The sequence below is a fragment of the Theropithecus gelada genome, chromosome 12, assembly GCF_003255815.1.
Source record: "Theropithecus gelada isolate Dixy chromosome 12, Tgel_1.0, whole genome shotgun sequence".
In the NCBI taxonomy this organism is placed as follows: Eukaryota; Metazoa; Chordata; class Mammalia; order Primates; family Cercopithecidae; genus Theropithecus; species Theropithecus gelada.
The window spans coordinates 74,008,773-74,034,106 of record NC_037680.1 but is presented as its reverse complement, the minus strand read 5'-3'; the positions used below and the strand labels follow the sequence as shown (position 1 = coordinate 74,034,106).

The following is a 25,334-nucleotide window of genomic DNA, read 5'->3' as shown; positions in this document are numbered from 1 at the left end:
GCCCAGGAGGCAGAGGTTGCAGTGAGCCGAGATTGCACCACTGCACTCCAGCCTGGGCAACAGAGTGAGGCTCTGTCTCAAAAAAAATAAATAAATAAATAAATAAAACATGCATAAAACACAAATGTGCATAATTATACACAAAGACCTGTGTCATCACTGCAGGCCAAAATAATGAATATCACCCACACCCTAGAAGCATCCCATGTGTCTCCCCATCACCCTCACTTCCTCCACACAGAGATAACATTATCCCACTTTTAGGATAGTCATATCCTTTCTTTGCCTAATAGTTTTACCACTTGTGTATGAATCCCTAAACAATACAGTTTAGTTTTTTAACTTTATATGAATGGAATCATATCATATATATTCTTTTATGTGTTGCTGCTTTCACTTAACATTGTAAGTTTTACCCGTGCCGTGTGTAGCAGTTTATTTATTCATTCCACTATGTATGGGTACATTCTGCTGCTGGTGGTTTGCTGTCTCCAGTTGTTGGCTATGACAAACCATGCTGTTCTGAGTATGAGCAGAGATCTTGATGCACAGATGTGTGAGTTTCTAGAAGCAGAATTGCTTGGTCATAGGGCACTTCTTTAGCTTTGTTAGATAAATACCAGATTCTTTTCAAATAGATTGTTTCCATGTACACTCCTACTAGCAGAGGGTCAGAGTCACCATTGTCTCAACACAAAATATTATCATACTTTTAAATTTTGGCATTCTGATTGAGAGTATGTAGCGTGATCTCAGTGTGACTTCCATTTGTAGTTTCCTAATTACTTCCTGAGATTGAGCACATTTACATATGTTTATTGGCTACTTGGATTTTTCTTTCATATAGTACCTGTTTAAGTCTTTTTGCCCACATTTAAAATTCTATGTTTTTTTGTTTTTTGTTTTTGCTTTTTTGAGACAGAGTCTCATTCTGTAGCCTAGGCTGGAATGCAGTGGCGTGATCTTGGCTCACTGCAGCCTCCACCTCCTGGGTTCAAGCAATTCTTCTGCCTCAGCCTCCCACATAGCTGCGATTATAGGCACCCACCACCATGCCTGGCTGATTTTTTTTTTCTTTGTAGTTTTTTTAGTAGAGATGGAGTTTCACCATGTTAGCCAGGCTGGTCTCAAACTCCTGACCTCAGGTAATCTGCCTCTCTCACCTCCCAAAGTGCTGGGATTACAGGCATGAGCCACCACGCCCAGCCTAAAGTTCTATTCATAAGGCTAGGCACAGTGGCTCACACCTGTAATCTCCACACTTTGGGAGACTAAGCTGGGAGGATAGCTTGGGCCCAGGAATTCAAGACCAGCCTGGGCAATATAGCAAGACCCCATCTTTATAAAAAATTTAAATTTTAATTTTAAAAATCTCCACTTATAACTTACTTAAATATAACAAATAAAGAGTCCTTTATTTATTATGCATGCTGCAATTATCTTCACTAATTCTTTGGTTTGTCTTTTCACTCTATGATGTCTTTAATTAACAAAAGTTTTTAATTTTAAAATCAACAAATGTATCTATCTTTACCCTTTTTAATATATTGTTTAAGAAATCCCTCCCTTCATTGAAGTTAGTGGAGAAAGAGTGAATTATTTTAAAATATGAGACATTTTAATAGTTCAAATTTATATAAAATTCTGTAGGCTATGGTTATTGTAAGGTCATGTAGCTGAAAAGTTTTGTGAGGAGTAGAAGGAAAAGTTAAGATTCATACTAAATGTCAATGAACCTCATAGCTGTAAAAGACCTAGCAAAATAAAAAATAAAGACCTAGCAAAGTCTTTCTTTTTTTTTTTTTTTTTTGAGACAGAGTCTCGCTCTGTTGCCCAGGCTGGAGTGCAAAAAAGCAATTATGACTCATCTAGCAAAGCTTTTATCTGTTCTGCAAGCTTTGCTCACTTGTCATGATCGGTTTTTTCTTTTTTGAAGCATGTTCCCTGGCATCAATATATTATCACAGAAACCAAATGACCATTTATTTATAAATTCTTCGACTCTTTAAATATCTACTGAGCATGAGTTTCTGGTCATTAATGTGGAAGCTGCAGAGATGAGAAGACAAGCTCCTCAAGGACCTTAGATCTGGTGGAAGGAAAATGTGTACCAGTAGCTATATCATCTGGCCAAAGGGATTAAGCTTCCTAAGAGAGACCTGTAGGAACCCTGAAAAGGGGATGCTGTTCTTCAGTTGGAGGGTTACTGAAGACTTTATGAAAGACATCACACCTTAAACTAATCTCAAAAGATGGTCAGAATGGGAACAAGCAGAGGTGGTAGAGTGGGCACTCCAGATGGGAGGGAGAATGCCACAAGCAGAGATTCAGAGACAATCAAACATGACTTTGGTTTTTATATTTTAAAGAATATAGAACAACTCTCTCCCACCTAACCATAAATTCTAAGTACTCTATCTCTCAAAGATGCTTGAAATTACAGGCACATACTGAACCAAGAAGAAGTTCAGGTTGTCCTTGTAACTTCCTACAAAAATAATTTATAAATTTAATTATTGGCTGGGGACAGTGGCTCACACCAGTAATGCCAGCACTTTGGGAGGCCGAGGCAGACAGATCACCTGAGGTCAGGAGTGAGACCAGCCTGACCAACATGGTGAAACCCTGTCTCTACTACAAATACAAAAAAAAAAAATTAGCCAGGCATAATGGCGCACGCCTGTAGTCCCAGCTCCTCAGGAGGCTGAGCCAGGAGAATCACTTGAACCTGCAAGGTGGGGTTGCAGTGAACCAAGACACACCACTGCACTCCAGCCTGGGCAACAGAGCGAGACTCTGTCTCAAAAAAACAAAAATTATCACTAAAGATATTGCCAAACTAGGCCAGGTGCGGTGGCTCATGCCTGTAATCCCAGCACTTTGAGAGGCTGAGGCAGGCAGATCATGAGGTCAGGAGATCAAGACCATCCTGGTTAACACGGTGAAACCCCGTCTCTACTAAAAATACAAAAAATTAGCCCATGGTGGCGGGCGCCTATAGTCCCAGCTACTAGGGAGGCTGAGGCAGGAGAATGGTGTGAACCCGGGAGGCGGAGCTTGCAGTGACCAGATATCGCACCACTGCACTCCAGCCTGGGCGACAGAGCAAGACTCCATCTCAAAAATAATAATAATAAAATAAAATAAAAGATATTGTCAAACTATAAATATAACTTTTTAAAGTTTCATTTTTGTTGCTTGTTTGTTTTTACAACCAGTGCTAGTCACTGTTGTGCAGAACTGAATTCGTTTGGGGGAATGTTAAGGCAAAGCTTTCAATTATTAATCTTTTATGTCACAATTTAATACCGTGGATCATGAACTTGCTCCTGTCTCTTCTTGCATTTGCCACACTAACATCCGGACCTGTATGGTCTGCTTAAGTAGTCTAATTGGCCCAAGAAAAATGAACATTTGTGTTTATTTTCTTCATTATTCTCCACTATAACTTCTGAACATTATAAGCTGGAATGCTTAATTTAGGATGCTAAACAAAAATCTAGACTTTGGCAAAATAATCTTAGACTTATCCATGAATTATAAAGTTTTCTAGTCAGAATAGAATTAAGCCACATCTTCCTGTAGTCAGGGCTTCAGTGAGCTCTACAAGCAAATGTTGTCACTCGACATTTGCTTGTAGAGCGAATGCAGTGTTGTGGAAAGAGTGGGACCTAGAGGTGACCCAAGACAAAAACCTTAAAAGCTCTGAGTCTCAATTTCCTTATCCATAAAATAGAGAAAATCTCTGCTCTGCACACCTTAAAGGATTATCATAAGAAACAAGCATGTTAATGTACGCAGAAAGGACTTAGAACGCTGAAAGCACTACAGAAGTCAAAGTTGTTTTTATTAGTTCAGTCCATGAGATCTTCTGTTAGCGGGAAGTCCCAGTCTTCTTGATAGTCAGGTTCTTGTCACAGAAAATCCCTCTCCCTCAAAGGACATTCACGTAGAATCTTCTTTGTGCTTTCTTATGAAGTGCATAGAAGAAGGCAGGGAAGAGAAAAGGCAACATATCTGAGCATCTCCTGTGCTCCAGGGCCCATCTCCAGGGTCTAGGAACTTTACATCCACTATCTCATTGACAATGTTCAACCACCTCTGCCTGCAGAGAACTCAGCCCCTTCAAGGCCTGCCCCGGCTGACCTGTCCTTCATGTGGCCTGTGCCCTCGTGCTGAACACGGCACCAGGGATCATCTGCTGCCCTCAGAGATGAAGGGACTAGTCAATGTTCTCATCACTTCTCTGTAGACTGTTCTCTATACTTGTCACCAAAACAGTTTGTACTAGAGCTTTTTCAGAATTTAAATTACTATCTCTAAATCAAGCATATTTTCCAAAGTTGCCTTTGTTTTCTAATACATCAAAGCATGACTGTCCATTAAAGTCTAAAAGAGAACCAGAAGATTCTTAAATCCCTCTCAGGAAGATACTAAGTCACTCAGTTAACTAACAGCACCTTTTGGATAAACATTTTTGTAGGGAATAAGAGATGTGGGCTGTGTCCTCTGAAACCATCCAGGGCATTTTAACATTCTCTCAGGTCCCATAATGACCACCAGTTTGCTAAGGGAAGAATATTCTATCCTAGTTCTGTAAATAGAATTATCTCAGGAACGACTGGGAACTATAAGGGACTTACTTGCTTTACCAAATAGGTGTCCGTCTATAAGGCTTCAGACCTCTTTCCCTTAGGTCTACCGTGATTAGAGTCTCGAAACCAAAACAAGTTCCACATGGTCTCACGGCTGGTCTGAAAATAGCAGGACCTATTTTAAATCAAAATGGCCCTCAGAAAACCAGGGACATAGAAGTTTCCAACATATCTCAAATTAAGGATCTGACTCTGAGGACCTCCCCAAAAGGCAGACAGATGCTGACCTTCCAAAGTCTTTTTTGAGCATCTGGATGCTGTCTAAAGTTGTCAGCCTTTGACAAACCATCTCCACGTTTGCTGTTTTATCTCATTAGATTCCCCAAACAGCACTCCTCATAGGGCCACTGGAAGGCATTACTTGTCAGTTTCAAACGAATGGTTTTAAAGCTCGTGCTCAGGCCAGGCAAGGTGGCTCACACCTGTCATCCTGGCACTTTGGGAGGCCAAGGTGGGCGGATCATCTGAAGTCAGGAGTTCAAGACCAGCCTGGCCAATATGGTGACACCCCGTCTCTACTACAAATACAAAAATTAGTCAAATGTGGTGGTGCGTGCCTGTAATCCCAGCTACTTGGGATGCTAAGGCAGGAGAATCCCTTGAACCCGAAAGGCAGAGGTTGCAGTGAACCCAGATCACACCACTGCACTCCAGCCTGGGCAACAGAGTGAGCCTCTGCCTCAAAAAATAAAATAAAATTAAATTAAAATAAAATAAAATTAAATTAAATTAAATAAAAATAAAACAAAGTTTGTGCTTAAAAAGCTTCTGCCCTTTCAGAGGCAATTCCCCTTCACACCACAGGAGGAGTAGATTTGACAGTGTTCTTGCTTCACTGAAGAGGCTGTGGAGGGTTCGCCCTCCCCTGTGCCACATGTTTCACCTCTCTGCATACTGTGTTAAATATCAAGCAGAACACTGGCAGAGAGAATCCTATTTCAAACATACAGGCAATGATTCTCAACCCAGCAGTGTACTTCACACCATCTGAGGACTTTTTTCCTTGACGTACACCCCTAACCCACCTACCTCCCCCTCCAACCCACCGAGCCTTTGATAAGCCACGTCCTTCCTCTTTCTCCTTCCCACACTGCCTCGGGATCCGCTGGTAGAGATATTCTTTCATAATTTGGGGTTGCTGCCAGAAATTGTGTCAGACTGCAGAGGGAGTAACTCCTTGCTCACATTCCAAATTCCTTTATATTTTAGACAATTCAGGTCAGGAATAAATTGATAAACTAAAGATGGTGAAAAATATGTGTCCTCAGCGTGGCTCTAGGCAGCCTATCTGGCTAAAATTGTCCAAAACATTTAAGGACACAAGTCACATTAGAAGAATATGATAAAATAAACATCAAGGATGCTTCCAGAAACTAAGCCCTTTTTGTTTCCACACTCCATACCAAGAGGAACTGTTGGTGGGTTTTATTATTCAAGGAAAACAGTGAATGCCTTTGGTAGTAGCAAATATCACCAAGTAATCCCCAGAGCCTGAGAAGTCCACACCTCCAAGTCTGTCTCTTCTGGTGATGGTTCCCAAATTTACTGTGCATCAGGGCCACCTGGGCAGCCTGGTGAAATGGAGATTCCGTAGACTGGAATGGACTCTGGAATCAACAGGCACCTCAGTGTTTGGAATGCACAGTAAAGTCTGTAAAGCCTGCCATAGGCCAAACATTAGATCTTAGTGCATTCAGAATTGTGCCATCCACAGTGAGTGTGAAAGAACTGCCTGTAAGGTCTCCCACAATCCCTACCCCGATGCGTTCCTGCTTTCTCCTCAAGAAGAAGAATTCTACCCTGCTCCCTCCTTCCCATCTTTGGATCGTTCCAGACCTGGTTCTTTCATGTGATTCTCCACCTGGATCACACACCTGGAACGTTACCCAGAGGGTCTCTTCTGCATTCCCACGTACCCTGTCCCTTGAATTTGTTTTTCCTTTTTTCTTTACTTTTCTTTCTTTTTTTCTTTTAAGATAGGTTCTCTTTCTGTCACCCATGCTAGAGTTCAGCAGCGTGATCAATAGCTCACTGCACCCTCAACCTCTGGGCTCAAGTGATCCTCCTACCTCAGCCTCCCGAGTAGCTGGGACCACAGGCACGTGCCACCACACTTGGATAACTTTTTTAAAAAGTTTTTGTAGATACAAGAGTCTCAGTATGTTTCCCAGACTAGTCTCAAACTCCTGGGCTCAAGGGATCCTCCGTCAGCTTCACAAAGTGCTAGGATTACAGGCATGAACCACCATATCTTTGTGTCCCTTGAATTTGCTCTCTGGAAGATATTCTTGATTCTGAAACTTTTCTTCCCTTCCCTTAACTGCACCCTATATTTCACTAAATGAATGGAAAAGTGGAAGGAAATCACATTTGTTGTGCTCCTTCTCGTGGCAAGCACAATGCGAGGCTCTTCATGCACTCTTATTCTTCACTTATCACTTATTGAGGTCCCTGATAGAAAAAAATCAGAGAGACTGGGTGCAGTGGCTCATGCCTGTAATCCCAGCACTTTGGGAGGCCAAGGCAGACAGATCACCTGAGGTCGGGAGTTCGAGACCAGCCTTACCAACATGGAGAAACCCCATCTCTACTAAAAATACAAAATTAGACCAGTGTGGTGGCACATGCCTGTAATCCTAGCTACTCGGGAGGCTAAGGCAGGAGAATCACTTGAACCAGGGAGGTAGAGCTTGCAGTGAGCCGAGATCATGCCATTGCACTCCAGCCTACGCAAAAAGAGCAAAACTCCATCTCGAAAGAAGGAAAGAAGAAAGAAAGAGAGAAAGAAAGTGAGAAAGAGAGAAAGAAAGGAAAGAAAAAGAAAACAGTCAGAGAATTTAAGGATTAACTGATTAAAGGCGTCAGCTATTAGGTACTATGACAGAGTTTGGATTTGAACCCAGGAACTGTCTGGTTCCAAAGCCATGGCTTTTTCCAGTGTATGTCATGCTCCCAAAACATGTGACCAGCCTTTTCTGTACACATGCTAATCCCGCCCGTGTACCAAAGCCTCATGACGATTTGTTCCCAAAATTACTACACATTTTATAAATGTTTTTCGTTCCAATCAAAGATGAGGTCAAAATGGAATGAGATTAGACTAGAAACAGCCTTTCAAATATAAAAAAGAAGCAGTCTCCTGTTATCACTTTGAGAAAGATTTGATATTTCTCTAAATTCAGTGGCATCAGTAAGGTTGGGATTTTCAAATGGTATGCGGTTGACACATAACTCTAAAGCCAGAGTTTCAGTGTTGCATTCATTTTCCAGAAAAAGGGCTCAGCATAAAATGCAGCTAATAGTAAGGTTTTGTTGGGGTTTTTTGCATAATAAAAGTCGTAACTGAGCAACATTAGCTACAGACACTCCTCCCCATAAATCCATGGAGACTCTGTGAAAAGCATTTCAGAGGAATACAAACCCCAAGTAGTCTTTGGCAAGGGGTAATTTGCCATGATGATAGTTAAATAAGGAGAATACTGAGTAGCTGACTACAAAGAAGCATCTGAAAATAAAACTAGCTATAGTTGAAGTCCCTCAATTGAAAATGGATGTAAATTTTCTCACATGTGGCAGCCTAAATTGGTCTCTTCTGTTTATAAGGCAAGTTTGACAATGCATACCAAGAAGCTTAAATCATAAGGTTTGACCTAATACTCCCCCTCCTAAGTATTCATTTCAAGAAAATAATTCATAAGAGGAATACAATACATATTTTTATCTCCTAAGTATTCATTTCAATAAAATAATTGAATACAATACATATTTTTTGTTTATAACTGGCAAGAAACTGGAAGCAACCTTATTTTCCAATAATAAAAAAAAGACTTAGTACATTTTGGTATCTTAATTCTTTGAGTTATTATGCAACCATTAAAAATATGATTACAGTGTACAAACAAGAAAAAGAGTGTTCAGTGAAGGGCATAGAAACAAAATATAAATGTGCAGTGATTACAGACATGCAAATTACACAAGCTGATAAAGACTAAGAGGGGAAACAAAGAAATGAAAATATTGATGTTAGCTTGGTGAGATTACAAGTGTCTTTAAACATTAAAATTATTTTCTTTTATAGCGACCATATTCAGTTTTTAGGGATTTTTCTTGTTTTTCCAGATGTGGTTTCTATAAAATTACATTTTACATTTTTTCCATCACTGGAAAAAAAAAGATTTATATTTTATAATTATTTTTGGTCAGAAGATTATTTTACAAAACTGCATATGGAATGTTCTAGTCAATTATGAAATACAGAGAATTACTAATTCGCAAATACTAATACTATTGTTTTAATTTGCAGTGAAGGGAATTTGGCTACAAAGCAGATCGTATTCCTTCAGAGGCCAGTTATGTGGAATTCAGCTGCTCAAACACCAGATGTGAGTAAAATTGATGCTTTATTAACTGAATGTGATATTGAAGCATTTAATCCTTAAACTCTCATTGTAATTCCAAATAAGAAAGCGTGGACATGACATGGAAACAGTCCTCTGAACCAACCTATAAGGGAAATGTGCTAGCAATCAGGCAACATGAAATAGTTCCAAAGGGGATTCTAATATGCCATCTCAAAATATGCCACTTTGGCATGAGGATTACTTTGAGCTAAAGGCAATTAAGAAACAGCAGACACAGGAGGGACTATCTGTCCTCCACCTTTCTGCTGAAAAATGGGGGCATACATTTCACTTTATAAGGGTGACATAAATTTCCATTTGTAAAGGTGTCAAATCACCAGAAACAATTCACAGTGATGAGTCTGCAAAAACAAACTGTACTAAAATAAGCTTGATCTTCCATTCGTTTACCCCATGTATTTGCCTTCTCATGATTTACTTCCCCAGAAGCCCAAACTCCTTTTCCCTCATCTAGTCACCTGTCCGCAACTTATCACCCTTTGTTAAAATGGTATATAAACTTCCAGGTCTTCTACACCAAACTGCCTCTTTGGGTTTTTGCTACTTTTCTGTGAAGAGACTGTGTGCATTGAAAATAAACCTTTTCTCCTATTAATATGTCTTTTTGTCAGTTTGATTTGTAGTTCTCAGCTACTGAACCTAAGAGGATAAAGGAACAGTTTTTTCTGTCCTTACAGTTCTAAATCTTGTGAATGAATGTGCCTGATCTTGCAACGCATCCATGCAACGTTGGCTATCTTGACCTTTAGCAACACTTTTCTTTTATATTATCTAGTCAAGTTTGTATTTTTTCAGCACTTTGCTGAAGGGCTATTCTGAGCCTCAAGTCACCTTGATCTTACTGGATGCACAGCTAGAATACAATGATTGAATGCGGCACTCTGTGCATTAATAAAGCATAACTTGCAAAACAAGAGATTTGCAAATGGACCAGAAAATTTTTAAAGTGATTCTTTTTCTGTATCTACATCAAGAAAACGTTGTTTTATGTTTTCAGGCAAAGCTGCAGAGATTTGAAAAAAAGAAGACATTGTTTAGTAAACTTTAAAGTTATCTAAACTATCAAAGAGCTAGATTGACTGTATAATACAGCCATGCTAAATTATTTCACATTAATTTTGAAAAAAAGGCTGGCTGGGTTGGTAGGTAAATCAGTAGAGAGGTAGAGAAGTAGTTGGGAAGATGGAGAGGCAGGAGAATACAATGACCAAGTACACAGAATTAGAAACCACATTAGAGCCCACAGGTGAGCACTGCAACCCTCCACAACAATGAGGATGACTCAACTTCATGAGTTTATTAAAAACTATCTGTCAAGGTCATGCACAGGGGCTCACAACTGTAATCCCAACATTTTGGGAGGTTGAGGTGGGAGAACTGCTTGAACCCAGGAGTTTGAGACCAGCCTGGGAAACATTAGCAGACCCTGTCTCTACAAAAAATTAAAAAATAAATTAAGCAGGCATGGTGGCACATGCCTGTAGTCCCAGCTACTTGGGATGTTGAAGTGGAAGGATCACTTGAGCCCAGGAGTTCAATGCTGCAGTGAGCTGTGATGGTGCCACTGCATTCCAGCCTGGGTGACAGAGTGAGACCCTGTCTCAAAAAAAAATAATTAAATAAAAGAAATATTCTGGCCCAGCCCAGTGGCTCATGCCTGTAATCCCAGCACTTTGGGAGGCCGAGGTGGGGATCATGAGGTCAAGAGATCAAGACCATCCTGGCCAACATGGTGAAACCCTATATCTACTAAAAACACAAAAATTAGCCAGGCGTGGTGGCGTCTGCCTGTAGTCTCAGCTACTCGGGAGCCTGAGGCAGGAGAATCGCTTGAACCCAGGAGGCGGAGGTTGCAGTAAGCCTAGATTGCACCACTGCACTGCAGCCTGGCGACAGGGTGAGATTCTGTCTCAAAAAAGAAATATTCTACCTAAAAGCAGCAAAGGTGGGTATAGGTAGAGAATGACCAGAAAAAGTTGTCCTTTCTTCTTCCCCTGAAGCAAACTTCTCATCATGTCACAACCTTTTTATCCTTTCTTTTTTTGTTTGTTTTTTTTTTTTTTTTTTTTTTTTTTTTGAGATGGAGTCTCACTCTGTCACTAGGCTGGAGTGCAGTGGGGCAATCTCGGCTCACTGTAACCTCCTACTCCCTGGTTAAGCGATTCTCCTGCCTCAGTCTCCCAAGTAGCTGGGACTACAGGCATGCGCCACCACAACCAGCTAATTGTTGTATTTTTAGTAGAGATGGGGTTTCACCTTGCTGGCTAGGATGGTCTTGATCTCCTGACCTCGTGATCCGCCCACCTCAGCCTCCCAAAGTGCTGGGATTACAGGTGTGAACCACCGCACCTGGCCTCTGTCTTTTTTTTTTTTTTGAGACGGAGTCTCACTCTGTCGCCCAGGCGGGAATGCAGTGGCCGGATCTCAGCTCACTGCAAGCTCCGCCTCCCGGGTTTACGCCATTCTCCTGCCTCAGCCTCCCGAGTAGCTGGGACTACAGGCGGCCGCCACCTCGCCCGGCTAGTTTTTTTGTACTTTTTAGTAGAGACGGGGTTTCACCGTGTTCACCAGGATGGTCTCGATCTCGTGATCCGCCCATCTCGGCCTCCCAAAGTGCTGGGATTACAGGCTTGGCCTCTTTCTTTTTAACATTCTACAAATGGCCATTATTTTTAGGAAAAGTCATCAGAATTCACAGCCTCATGGGGTTTTGATCCATGAGGGCCATGGAGTTGTGTTTGTGACGATGTAAGACCTACATCCAGCTACCTCACAGTCTCTTTTACTTAATATTAGATATAAGGTTTTTAATTCCCTGAAAATGTTTAGGCCCTTTTGTTTATCATGTTTTACTTTTTTGTGAGACAGGGTCTCCCTGTGTTGCCCAGTCTGGTCTCAAACTCCTGAGTTCAAACAATCCTCCCACCTTAGCTTCCCAAGTAGTTAGGGTTACAGGTGCTCACCACTGTACCCAGCCCTTTTTTGTTTAGCTTTAGATACTATCCAGTAGTCTCTAGTCACGGCTCTTCTTTGGGTAATCTTTATATTTCATTGTAAGGTAAAATTACTGGTTCATTTATATAATGGGAAGCAGATATAGTTGGTTTGTATCAATGACAAATCTAATAATAATATATTTTATAACTTACAATTCTGCTTCTAAATGGATTTACCATTTTTTCATTTGACAAATGTTTAATTTTTCTAGCAAGAAGCCACAGGATCCTGAGATTATTTCAGGGCAGAACTTGTAGGTAGGAGTCAAAGTGTCTAACAGCTGATTTGCAAATTCTTTCAGTTTTTACTTAAGGAAACAATTTCTTACTTTATCTCAAAATGGTAGTAATACTTTCAGGAAAGTAAACTATTAATATCAATATAGAGTTAATTTATTACCAAAATGTTTTAGCTATCTCATATATATTTTGTGAAAGTTGTATTTACGGCCGGGTGCGGTGGCTCAAGCCTGTAATCCCAGCACTTTGGGAGGCCGAGACGGGCCGATCACGAGGTCAGGAGATCGAGACCATCCTGGCTAACCCGGTGAAACCCCGTCTCTACTAAAAAATACAAAAAAACTAGCCGGGCGTGGTGGCGGGCGCCTTATAGTCCCAGCTACTCGGGAGGCTGAGGCAGGAGAATGGCGTGAACTCGGGAGGCGGAGCTTGCAGTGAGCCAAGATCGCACCACTGCACTCCAGCCTGGGTGGCAGAGTGAGACTCCGTCTCAAAAAAAAAAAAAAAGGAAAAAGAAAGTTGTATTTACAATATGCCTTGAAAAAATTTATGCAGTCACAGATCCATAATAGCACTGTTCTTTGTTAATACCTTTAAATCAGTTATTGTTTGAAAGGGCAAGTTGATGGGGGGATTGCTTTGTTTATAAAGTCTTTCAAAGAATTTTTTCAAAGATGTTTAGTTTTAAAAACAGTTGGTAGATATTTCAGACATTACAAGTGTTGTCCTAGGATTCTCAATGCGTTTTCATTAAACAATAAATTTCATGGGCTAATAGAAATTAACCTAGAGTCTGACCTTTGAAAAAAATTTCTCAGCTGAGTGCAGTGGCTCAGGTCTATAATGCGAGCACTTTGGAAGGCCGAGGCGGGCAGATCATCTGAGGTCGGGAGTTCAAGACCAGCCTGACCAACATGGAGAAACCCCTTCTCTACTAAAAATACAAAATTAGCTGGGCGTGGTGGCATATGCCTGTAATCCCAGCTACACAGGAGGTGGAGGCAGGAGAATTGCTTGAACCCGGGAGGCGGAGGTTGTGCTGAGCTGAGATCATGCCATTGCACTCCAGCCTGGGCAACAAGAGTGAAATTCCATCTCAAAAAAAAAAAAAAAAAATTTATCTTGCTCTTTCTACTAAGACTAATGTCAAGATTTTTCCTATCCAATTTCACTAAGCACAGAACAGTACTGTTATGTTCAACAGATCCATTTCATGCCCCTGTTGTGGGGAGGAAATTGAGGATTGCACTATGAAGAAAGCATGTTGTTGGGTTTTTTTCTTTGGAAGTTACGGAGATCTTTACTTTTGGAATTTGTTTTATATTTCACAAATATATCTTATGCAATATTCTAGATACTTGTGAATGTCTTTAAACATGAAAAATGTCATTTCAAAATATTTAGACTCTCATTTACTGCCACAGTTTTCTCTAAGCTATTAAGAGATAATTCATTTTAGTAAAACTAGAAAACTATTAGGAAAAAACATAGGAGAAAATCTTCATAAAGTGGAGTTAGGCAAAGAGTTTTTAGGGGCCAGGTGCGGTGGCTCAGCATTTTGGGAGCCTGAGGCAGAAGGATCACTTGAGTCCAGGAGTTTGAGACCAGCTGATCAGCATGGCAAAACTCTGTCTACAGAAAATACAAAATTTAGCTGGGCATGGTGGCACACACGGGTAATCCTAGCTACCTGCAAGGGGTGAAGAGAGTGGATCACTGGAGCCTGGGAGATTGAGGCTGCAGTGAGCCATGTTCGCACCACTGTACTCCAGCCTGAGCAACAGAGTGAGACCTCGTCTCAAAAAAAAAAAAAAAAAAAAGAGTTAGAGTTTTTAGACATAACACCAAAAGCATAATCTATTTAAAAATTGAAAAAAGAGATAATCTATTTAAAAATTGAAAAAAGAGACTTCATCAAAATATAAAACTTTTGTTCTGTGAATGGCACTGTTAACAGAAGAAAAAGACAAGCCACAAACTGGGAGAGAAAAGCTCAGAAATCATATACAAGACAAATGATTTTACCCAAAGGGTATCAAGGACTCTCACAATTCAAGAGTGAAAAAACAACCCAGTGAAAAAATAGTTAAAAGACTGGAACGCTTCACCAATGAGGATATGTAAATGAGAAGTAAACACATGAAAAGATGCTTAAATCACTAGCCATTAGGGAAGTGCAAATGAAAACTCATAATGAGATATCATACACCTGTTAAAATGGTTAAAATAAAAAATACTGACAATACCAAGAACTGGGGAGGATAAGGAGCAATCAGAACCCTCATACACAGCTGCTGGGGATGCAAAATGGAATATCCACTGTTTCCACGCTGCTGATAAGGACATACCTGAGATTGGGTAATTTACAAAAGAAGGAGATTTAATTGGACTCACCGTTCCACATAGCTGAGGAGGCCTCACAATCATGGCAGAAGGCAAGGAGGAGTAAGTCACATCTTACGTGGATGGCGGCAGGCAAAGAGAAAGCTTGTGCAGGGGAGTTCCCTTTTTTTTTTTTTTTTTGAGACAGTCTCACTCTGTCACCCCGGCTAGGGTGCAATGGCGTGGTCTCAGCTCACTGCAACCTCCACCTCTCCGGTTCAAGCAATTCTCCTGCTTGCCTCAGCCTCCTGAGGAGCTGGGATTATAGGAACGTACCACCACACCTGGCTAATTTTTGTATTTTCAGTAGAGATGGGTTTTGCTATGTTGGCCAGGCTGGTCTCGAACTCCTGACCTCGTGATCCGACTGCCTCGGCCTCCCAAAGTGCTGGGACTGCAGGCATGAGCCACTGTCCCTGGCCCCATTTTTAAAACCATCAGATCTCATGAGACTTATTCACTATGATGAGAAAGCACAGAAGAGACCCATTCCTGAGATTCAATTATCTCCCACCGGGTCCCTCCCACAACACGTGGAAGTTATGGGAGCTACAAGATGAGATTTCGTTGAGGACACAGAACCAAACCATATCATCCACCCTGGAAAGCAGTTTGGCAGCTTCTTATGAAGTTAAACAGACATTTACCATAGACCCAGCAGTCCCTGTCTTGGGTGTTTACCCTAGAGAAATAAAAACTGATGTTCACACAAAAGCCTACACACAAATATTCGTAACAGTTCTATTCGTAATCACCTCAGACTGGAAACTGGAAACAACCCAAATGTCTTCAACAAGTGAATGAATAAACAACAGTGGTACATCCATACAATTAAATACTCAGAAATAAAAAGGACTGGGCATGGTGGCTCACATCTGTAATCCCAGCACTCTAGGAGGCCAAGGCAGGTGGCTGGCCTTGAGGTCAGGAGCTTGAGACCAACTGGGGCAACTTGGGACCCCATCTCATAAAAAAATAAAATAACATAAAGTCTGTCTCTACAAATAAAAAATAAAAATAAATAGGAATGAACTTACTGGTACACATAACTTGGATTAATCTCAAAGGTGTTTTAATGAATAAAAGAGCTAGCCTCAAAAGATTGCAGACTGTATAATTCTATTTAAATGACATTCTTAAGAAGGCAAAACTATAGTGTGGAGAACAGATCAGTGGTTTCCAGGGATTAGGGGTGGTGGAAGGGTGTGATAGAGGGATATATAGAGGAGTGTTTTGGGGTGGTGGAACTGTTCTGTGTCCCAAATGTGGTTAAATCTATACACGTATTGAAACTCATAGACTTGTACTCCCCAAAGTCACTTTTACTGTATGTTCATTTAAAAGATAAAACGTCAAAGATCATTTGCTCTACAAATTACATAGACTCTATTTTCTACGCCTTTGTCCTTCAGTAAAGACCGTCCTTCGGTCATGGAATGCTTATGAAGCTTAGTGAAGTTGCTGACTTCTCTTTTCTCTGTGTGATGTCAAAAGGCCAGGGTCTTTTTATCTTGCTGTTCCTTTTATCTATTTTTATTTTTCTTTATTTTGGGGAGAGTCCTCTAAATGAATTCGAGGAAATGAGAGCTATGCTGAGTAGGAAGAGTGATCCCTGCTGCCATAAGGGCAGATGTAGGATGGGAGAGCAGCACTCTTCTGGCCACCCAAGCTTGTTTCTATATTCCTTATTGGTGTTCTTTGGGTGGTAAGGGACATAAACTCTGTTCAGACTAGCCTATGTATATAAGGGAATTTATTGGCTTCTAGATGGAAAGGCTATACTGGCATAGCTCACAACATTGGGAAAAAAAAAAAAAAAAAAAGGCCGGGCGCAGTGGCTCATGCCTGTAATCCCAGCACTTTGGGAGGCCAAGGCGGGTGGATCACGAGGTCAGGAGTTCAAGACCAGCCTGGCCAAGATGGTGAAATCCTGTGTCTACTACAAATACAAAAAAAATTAGCCGGGTGTGGTGGCACGCACCTGTAATCCCAGCTACTCCAGAGGCTGAGGCAGAGAATTGCTTAAACCTGGAGGGGTGGAGGTTGCAGTGAGCAGAGATCACGCCACTGCACTCCAGCCTGGGCGACAGAGCGAGGCTCCGTCTCAGAAAAAAAAGGACAGCTGGGTGCGGTGGCTCATGCCTGTAATCCTAGCACTTTGGGAGGCCAAGGCAGGCGGATCACAAGGTCAGGAGTTCGAGACCAGCCTGGCCAATATGGTGAAACCTTGTCTCTACTAAAAATACAAAAATTAGCCTGGTGTGGCGGCGAGTTCCTGTAGTCCCAGCTACTTGGGAGGCTGAGGCAGGAGAATCGCTTGAACCCAGGAGGTAGAGCTTGCAGTGAGCTGAGATTGTGCCACTGCACTCCAGCCTAGGTGACAGAGTGAGACTTCATCTCAAAAAAAAAAAAAAAAGAACAAGGAAGGAATGAGCCTGAACAACATGGTGAACCCCCACCTCTACAAAAAATACAAAAATTAGCTGAACATGGTGGCAGGCACAGGTGTCCAGAGTAATCCCAGTTACTCTAGAGGCTGAGGTGGGAGGATCACTTGTACCTGGGAGGTTGAGGCTGCAGTGAGCCGTAATTGCACCACTGCACTCCAGCCTGGGCTACAGAGTGAGACTCTGTCTCAAACAGAAGAAAAAAAAAAAAAAAATTAAAGAAAGAAAGAAAAAGAAAAATAACTGAAGACCTCACTTACTGACATCAGAGATTCCACATTGTCAAGACGTTTCCTCTCATCTATTTGTTTGGCTTCTGTGTGTGTTGTGTGTGTGTGCAGAGGGCTTCTTAGGAGGTAAGCTTGGCTACCTTGTCAAAAAGAAAGAACTTGTTTATCCTAGAGTCAGTATAGTAGTCCCAGGGAATGACTCTGGTCAGGTCTGACCGGGTCATCTGCCCACGCTGCAGTAGAGAAGAAGATGGATAGGAAAGCTGGCTGGAGAGGTAGTAATAAGTCAACCATACCCTTCCCCCTTCCTAGGCTTCCATGATTTTGACAGCCCTAACCTGGGAAGATCCAGGAATGTGTTCTGTGAGCGGTCAAGGGTAGCGCCTCTTGTGTTTCAAAACCTCTAACTCTTCCAAGTGGCCCAAGAGCTACACTTAGGATTGCAAGGTTGAAGAAGGAAAGAAATCCTGAATGTCCATTCCATGTTTTTGTCACTTTATAAACTAAATTTCTTAGCTACGCTTCCCTTGTATCCATCATAACACTATCCAAGATTGTGTCCAACACAATGTTTTATGATTGCCGGTAGAATTCTGACTTAAGTCTTTTGCTTTTAAGATACCAACAGTGAAAACTGAAAGGTAGAATGGTAGAACACCCTAAATTCAACTAATGTGTCACTAGGACTCATGCATTTTTAATAGGTCACCCTTTTTTTTGTAAATAGGAATGGCTCTGAAAAGGTAGTAAATTTTATCAAAGGTTTTATTAGTTCTGCATCCAAATCTTAGTATAATTTCCTCCAATTTTACAGTGAAAATATCAGAAGAAAGTGAGGACATATATGAGTAAGGCTGAAAATGTAGCATGGGAAATCTTTATTTCTTTATTGACATAGAGAAATATTCACAATATAGTACTAAGTGGGAAAGTGAGGTATAAAACGTTTCATGGGCTGGGCATCATGACTCACACTTATAATTAATCCCAGCACTTTGGGAGGCCAAGGTGGGTGGATCACTTGAGGTCAGGAGTTCGAGACCAGCCTGGCCAACATGGTGAAACCCCTTCTCTACTAAAAATACAAAACTTAGCTGGACGTGGTGATGTGCACCTGTAATCCCAACTACTTGGGAGGCTGAGGCAGAAGAATCACTTGAACCTGGGAGGCGGAGGTTGCAGTGAGCCGAGATCTCGCCACTGCACTCCAGCCTGGGTGGCAGAGTGAGACTCCATCTCAAAAAAAAGTTTTATGTACTGTTTCTATACATCATCTCTGTGCATGCAAATATATATATATTATAGAGAGAATATATGTAGAATATATATAAATATATATATATATATTTAGAGAAAAAAATAGGAAAATATGCCAAGGTTTTAACAGTTGCATTTCTAGAAGATGGAATTATAGGTGGATTTTGCTTTTTTCTTTGTTTTTGTCAACTTTTCTATATTGAATAGGTGTTATTTTTATGATTGAAGGAAATTTTTATTTAGGAAACACACAAATCTTTTACAGCAAACCTACTCATATTTTTGCAGATGTGGGTAAGATAGTGTGAAAAGAATAAGGTGAGAGACTCGGGCTACAGTTCCGGGCCAGCGATTCCATCACCTTGGACAAATCCTGTTTTCTCTCTGGGTCTCAGCCCCGCCTCTGTAGAATAAGGGGACTGAAGTAGATAATCTCCAAGAACTAGTTGGGCTTCAGACTTCTACAGTCTAAGTTATGAGAACATCACAGTTTGGTTTGTTGGAAATGTTATTATTTACATGTGGAATAAGGGTGGGGCAGGAGAGGTGATATGATTGCTGAAGCTGTATTTATTAAACAACATGTCACATGCGTCCGTGTGAAGAGACCACCAAACATGCTTTGTGTGAGCAATAAAGCTTTTTAATCACCTGGGTGCAGGCGGGTTGAGTCCAAACAGAGAGTCAGTCCAAAAAGGGAGATGGGGTGGGGCCGTTTTATAGTATTTGGGTAGGTAATGGAAAATTACAGTCAAAGGGGGTTGTTCTCTGGTGGGCAGGGGTGGGGGTCACAAGGTGCTCAGTGGGGACCTTCTGAGCCAGGAGAAGGAATTTCACAAGGTAATGTCATCAGTTAAGGCAGGAACCGACCACTTTCCCTTCTTTTGCGATTCTTCAGTTACTTCAGGCCATCTGGATGTATACCTGCAGGCTTGGGCTCAGGGGCCTGACACAAGGTCACATGGTAAAAAAAGAAAAAAAGTGTGTGTTGGTTCAGAAGTCTTTTTTAGAGGTGCAGTGCTAAGTATTTTGCCATCTTCTAACATTTGAAATTTACATTTGGTGGCTGTTTACCTATTAATGCTTATTTTAAAGTGAATTACTCTGAATATCTTAGTATTCTGAATAGCATCCCATTTTTATTAAGAAAATCCTTGTTAAGTATGTGAGAATTGGCCTCTATTAGCTGATATATAATGAACAAAGTATTGCAAAATTTACCTTTGGCCCTAGCGCTGGTGAGGAAGGCAAGATCCAGGAAGCCCCCAGCGACCCCACCTTCCCATTTTGATTCCGGTCAGTGTTGAGAGCATTGAGAGCATCATTCAAGAGTGAATGCATTCCCGCCGTTGTGGTGGCTCATGCCTGTACTCCCAGCACTTTGGGAGGCTGAGATTTAAGCCTTCAAAGTGATCTGAGATTAAGGCAGATCACTTAAGTCCAGGAGTTCAACAACAGCCTGGCCAACATGGCAAAACCCCATCTCTATAAAAAATAGAAAAATGGCCTGGCGCGGTGGCTCAAGCCTGTAATCCCAGCACTTTGGGAGGCCGAGACGGGCGGATCATGAGGTCAGGAGATTGAGACCATCCTGGCTAATACGGTGAAACCCCGTCTCTACTAAAAAATACAAAAAACTAGCCGGGCGAAGTGGCGGGTGCCTGTAGTCCCAGCTACTTGGGAGGCTGAGGCAGGAGAATGGCGTGAACCCGAGAGGAGGAGCTTGCAGTGAGCTGAGATCCGGCCACTGCACTCCAGCCTGGGTGACAGAGCAAGACTCCGTCTCAAAAAAAAAAAATAGAAAAATTACCCAGGCGTGGTGGTGCACACCTGTAATCCCAGTTACTCTGGAGGCCGAGACAGGAGAATTGCTTGAGCCTGGGAGGTGGTCAAGCAATTGTAAATAGTAATGACTGAAAAGTCGGGAGGTGGTCAGTGCAGTGAGTGGAGATTGTGCTACTGCACTCCAGCCTGGGCGACAGACAGAAACTCTGTCTCAAAAAAAAAAGAGTGAGTGCATCGTTGTGCATGTGGGAAAGATAGCCACTTTCCAGGCTTGAGAAAGGAGCGCAGTCTGGCCGTGTTCATCAGCCGTATCTGAAGCCAAAAATTTGTATCCTTGCTGACCAATGCCCCAGTGCAGGGAAGAAAGTGCCATTCTCAAATTTTGTACATTTCTGAGAGTAAATCTGTCAGGTTCCACCGCATATATTAATTTCAATAAATTTGGTGAATAGGAATAAACAGGAAAAGAACTAAAGAGCTGATATTTGGCCAGGCACAGTGGCTCACGCCTGTAATCCCAGCACTTTGGGAGGCCAAGACGGGCTGATCACGAGGTCAGGAGATCGAGACCATCCTGGCTAACACGGTGAAACTCCGTCTCTACTAAAAAATACAAAAAACTAGCCGGGCGAGGTGGCGGGCACCTGTAGTCCCAGCTACTCGGAAGGCTGAGGCAGGAGAATGGCGTAAACCCGGGAGGCAGAGCTTGCAGTGAGCCGAGATCCGGCCACTGCACTCCAGACTCCGTCTCAAAAAAAAAAAAAAAAAAAAAAGAGCTGATATTTGCATTTGGTGAATGCAAGGGTGCCCATGTAAAATGTGACAACCACCAAACTGTGTCTAACTTGGGACCACAAAGGTGGGCCTTTGTTGAGGGGCAACCTACTGTAGACTTTGTGAACCCCAAATATATGAGATAGGTCTCCGTTAATTTAGAAAGTTTATTTTGCCAAGGTTAAGGACGCACTCAGGAGGTCCTGATGACATGTGCCCAAGGTTGTCAGGCACAGTTTGGTTTTATACACTTTAGGGAGACGTGAGACATCAGTCAACATATGTAAGATGAACTTTGAGACGAAAGGCGGGACAACTCGAAATGGGGAGGGGTAGATAAAAGTGGCTGCAATATTTTGAGTTTCTGATTAGCCTCTCCAAAAGACCAATCAGATATCCATTTATCTCAGTGAGCAGAGAGGTGAATTTGAATAGAATGGGAGGCAGGTTTGCCCTAAGTCATTCTCAGCTTGACTTTTCGTTTTAGTTTGGTGATTTGGGGGCCCCAAGGTTTATTTTTCTTTCACAACTTTTTCCCTCAAACTTGCCCAACTCTGGTAACTTGGCCAAGAAAAAGACGCACTGCCTCTGTGCTGCCAATAAACTCCTTTCTATGCAACCCGCTGGGGCTGCATCTTCCTGTACAAACAGTGTCATGAACGGTATTGCGTTCCACAGTAGCGCACAAAATCCACTTTAATAAAGCTGTTTGTTTGCTTTGTGTATTTGCTGTAAAAACCAGTAGAAAATACCCCGGTATTTTATGCACTGCATTTCAACAGATGAATCGTTAACAAACTTCTGTAAGATCAGCCTGGGCATTTGATTTCTACAATTTTTCTAAGAATTTTTTAATTTTACCTCTTACTTTTAGGAAAAATGCAACCCTATTTCCCAAATAACATATGAATGAATTTTCAGTAAATGAGCTCTTTGTAAACTGGGAAATTACTGCGATTTGTAAATGTATCTTTAAATCTATGTTCAGTTTTATGTGCCTAGGAGGATATGATCGTATTCTCTAATATCTGCCACGTTGTCAGTATTAAATAAGCTCTTAAGGGCCAGATACAGTGGTTCACACCAGTAATCCCAGCACTTTGGGAGGCAGAGATGGGCAAAACGCTGAGGTCAGGAGTTCAAGACCAGCCTGGTCAACATGTTGAAACCCCATCTCTACTAATAACACAAAAATTAGCTGGGCAAAGTGGCACATGCCTGGAGTCCCAGTTACTCAGGAGGCTGAGGCGGGAGAATTGCTGGAACCCGGGAGGCAGAAACTACAGTGTGCTGAGATTGCAATCACTACATTCCAGCCTGGGCAACAGAGCAAGACTCTGTCTCAACAACAACAACAAAAAATGCTCTTATAATGAAGTCTCATCAGGAGTCTGAACATCACAAGTTAAGCAGCTAATTCTCCTTGTTGTGCTTTCCCTTTTTTGACTTAGCTATCTTATTTTTTTCATATATATATATATATGAAATATATATATAGGACCTGAGGTCTTGTCATGTTGCCTAAGCTGGCCTTGAACTCCCAGTTCCAAGTAATCCTCCCATTTCAGCCTCCTGAGTAGCTGAGACTACAGGCTCATGCCACTTTGCCCAACTAGATACCTTATTTTGACTTAAGTTGCCTGGGCAGAGACCATGTCCCCTTTATTCTGGACTGAACCAAGAACATTCTCTGCCCTCAGTAAATATTTATCAGCAAAAACATCCACAGTTGATCAGAGAGTCTGAATGAGCTGGATTGAATTGTTGAACATGTATACTGTGTCAGGCAGAAGCAGTTTGCAGCAGGACAAGGAAAGGGTCCACTTCACCCTTGAAGACATTCTAGACACTCACTCAAAATAAACTCAGTCTGAATTATCTGTGTATATTAGTCTGTTCTCACGCTGCTAATAAAGACACACCCAAGACTGGGTAATTTTTAAAGGAAAGATGTTTAATTGGACTCACAGTTCCACGTGGTTAGGGAGGCCTCACAACCATGGCAGAAGGTGAATGAGGAGCACAGTCATGTCTTACATGGAGGCAGGCAAGAGAGCATGTGCAGGGGAACACCCCTTCATAAAACCATCAGATCTAATGAGACTTATTCACTATTGCTAGAACAGCATGGGAAAGACCCACCCCCATGATTCAATTACCTCCCACTGGGTCCCTCCCACAACACTTGGAAATTATGGGAGGTACAATTCAAGATGAGATTTGGGTGACAACACAGCCAAACCATATCATTCTGCCCTAGCTCCTCCCAAATCTCATGTCCTCGCATTTCAAAACCAATCATGCCTACCCAACAGTTCCCCGACGTTTGCTGTTGTTTTTTGTTTTTTGTTTTTTTTTTGAGATGGAGTCTTTCTCTTGTTGCCCAGGCTAGAGTGCAATGGTGTGACCTTGGCTCACTACAACCTCCACCTCCCAGATTCAAGTGATTCTCCTGCTTCAGCCTCCCAAGTAGCTGGGATTACAGGCGTGTGGCAGCACACTCAGCTAATTTTTATATTTTTAGTAGAGACGAGGTTTCACCATGTTGGTCAGGCTGGTCTGAAACTCCTGACCTCAAGTGTTCCTCCCGTCTCAGCCTCCCAAAGTGCTGGGATTACAGGCATAAGCCACTACACTTAGCCAAAAGTCTTAACTAATTTCAGCATTAACTCAAAAGTCCACAGTCCAAAGTCTCATCTGAGACAAGGCAAGTCCCTTCTACCTATGACCCTGTAAAATCAAAAGCAGGTTAGTTACTTCCTACATACAATGGGGGTACAGGCATTGGGTAAATACATCCACTCCAAATGAGAGAAATTGGCCAAAATGAAGGGGTTACAGGCCCCATGCAAGTCCGAAATCAAGTGGGGCAATCTTAAAGCTCTAAAATGATCTCCTTTGACTCCCTGTCTAACATCCAGGTCACACTGATGCAAGAGACGGGTTCCCATGGACTTGGGTAGTTCTGCCCCTGTGACTTTGCAGGGTACAGCCCCCCTCCTGGCTGCTTTCATAGACTGGCATTGAGTATCTGTGGCTTTTCCAGGTGCACAGTGCAAGCTGTCAGTGGATCTACCATGCTGGGATCTGGAATATGGTGGCCCTCTTCTCACAGCTCCACTAGGCAGTTTCCCAGTGGAGACTCCATGTGGGAGTTTCTCAAACCCCATTTCTTGACTTCTGTGTGTCCACAGGCCCAAAACAACATGTAAGCCACCAAGGCTTGGGGCTTGCACCCTCTGAAGAAACAGCCTAAGCTCTACATTGGCCCCATATAGCCACGGCTGGGACACAGGGCACCAAGTCCCGAGACTGCACAAAGCAGCAAGGCCCTGGGTCCGGCCCACAAAAACATTTTTTCGTCCTAGGCCTCCTGGCTTGTGATGGGAGGAGCTGCCGTGAAATGCCCTGGAGACATTTTCTCCATTGTCTTGGCAATTAACATTTGGCTCCTTGTTACTTATGCAAGTTTCTGCAGCCAGCGTAAATTTCTTCTCAGAAAATTGGTTTTTCTTTTCTATGGCATCATCAGTCTGCAAATTTAAACATAAGTTCCAATTCCAAACCATATATTTGTGAATACATAAAACTGAATGTTTTTAACAGTACCCAAATCACCTATTCAATGCTTTGCTGCTTAGAAATTTTTTCTACCAGATGCCCTGAATCATCTCTCTCAAGTTCAAAGTTACACAAATCTCGAGGGCAAGGGCAAAATGCCACCAGTCTCTTAGCTAAAACATAGCAAGAGACACCTTTTCTCCAGTTCCCAAGTTCCTCATCTCCATCTGAAATCACCTCAACCTGGACTTCATTGTCCATATCACTATAAGCATTTTGGTCAAAGCCATTCAATAAGTCTCTAGGAAGTTCTAAACTTTCCCACATTTTCCTGTCCTCTTCTGAGCCCTTCAAACTGTTCCAACCTCTGCATGTTATCCTGTTCCAAAGTCGCTTCTACATTTTTGGGTATTTTTATAGCACCTCCCCAACTCTACTAGTACCAATTTACTGTATTAGTCTGTTGTCATCCTGCTAGTAAAGACATACCCAAGACTGTGTAGTTTACAAAGGAAAGAGGTTTAATTGACTCACAGTTCCACGTGGGGAGGCCTCACAATCATGGCAGAAGGCAAATGAGGAGCAA

General features: G+C 42.0%; 1 protein-coding gene across 2 annotated transcripts in view; it reads left to right on the top strand.

The window, feature by feature from the left end:
* The window catches only part of RFTN2 (raftlin family member 2), a 94,424-nt gene that overhangs the window by 66,943 nt on the left and 2,147 nt on the right, over nucleotides 1–25,334 (top strand). For both annotated transcript variants that reach the window (XM_025405282.1, XM_025405283.1), the window contains one exon: nucleotides 8,959–9,037. In XM_025405282.1, the coding sequence (XP_025261067.1) occupies nucleotides 8,959–9,037 (79 nt within the window). The remainder of the gene's footprint in view (nucleotides 1–8,958; nucleotides 9,038–25,334) is intronic.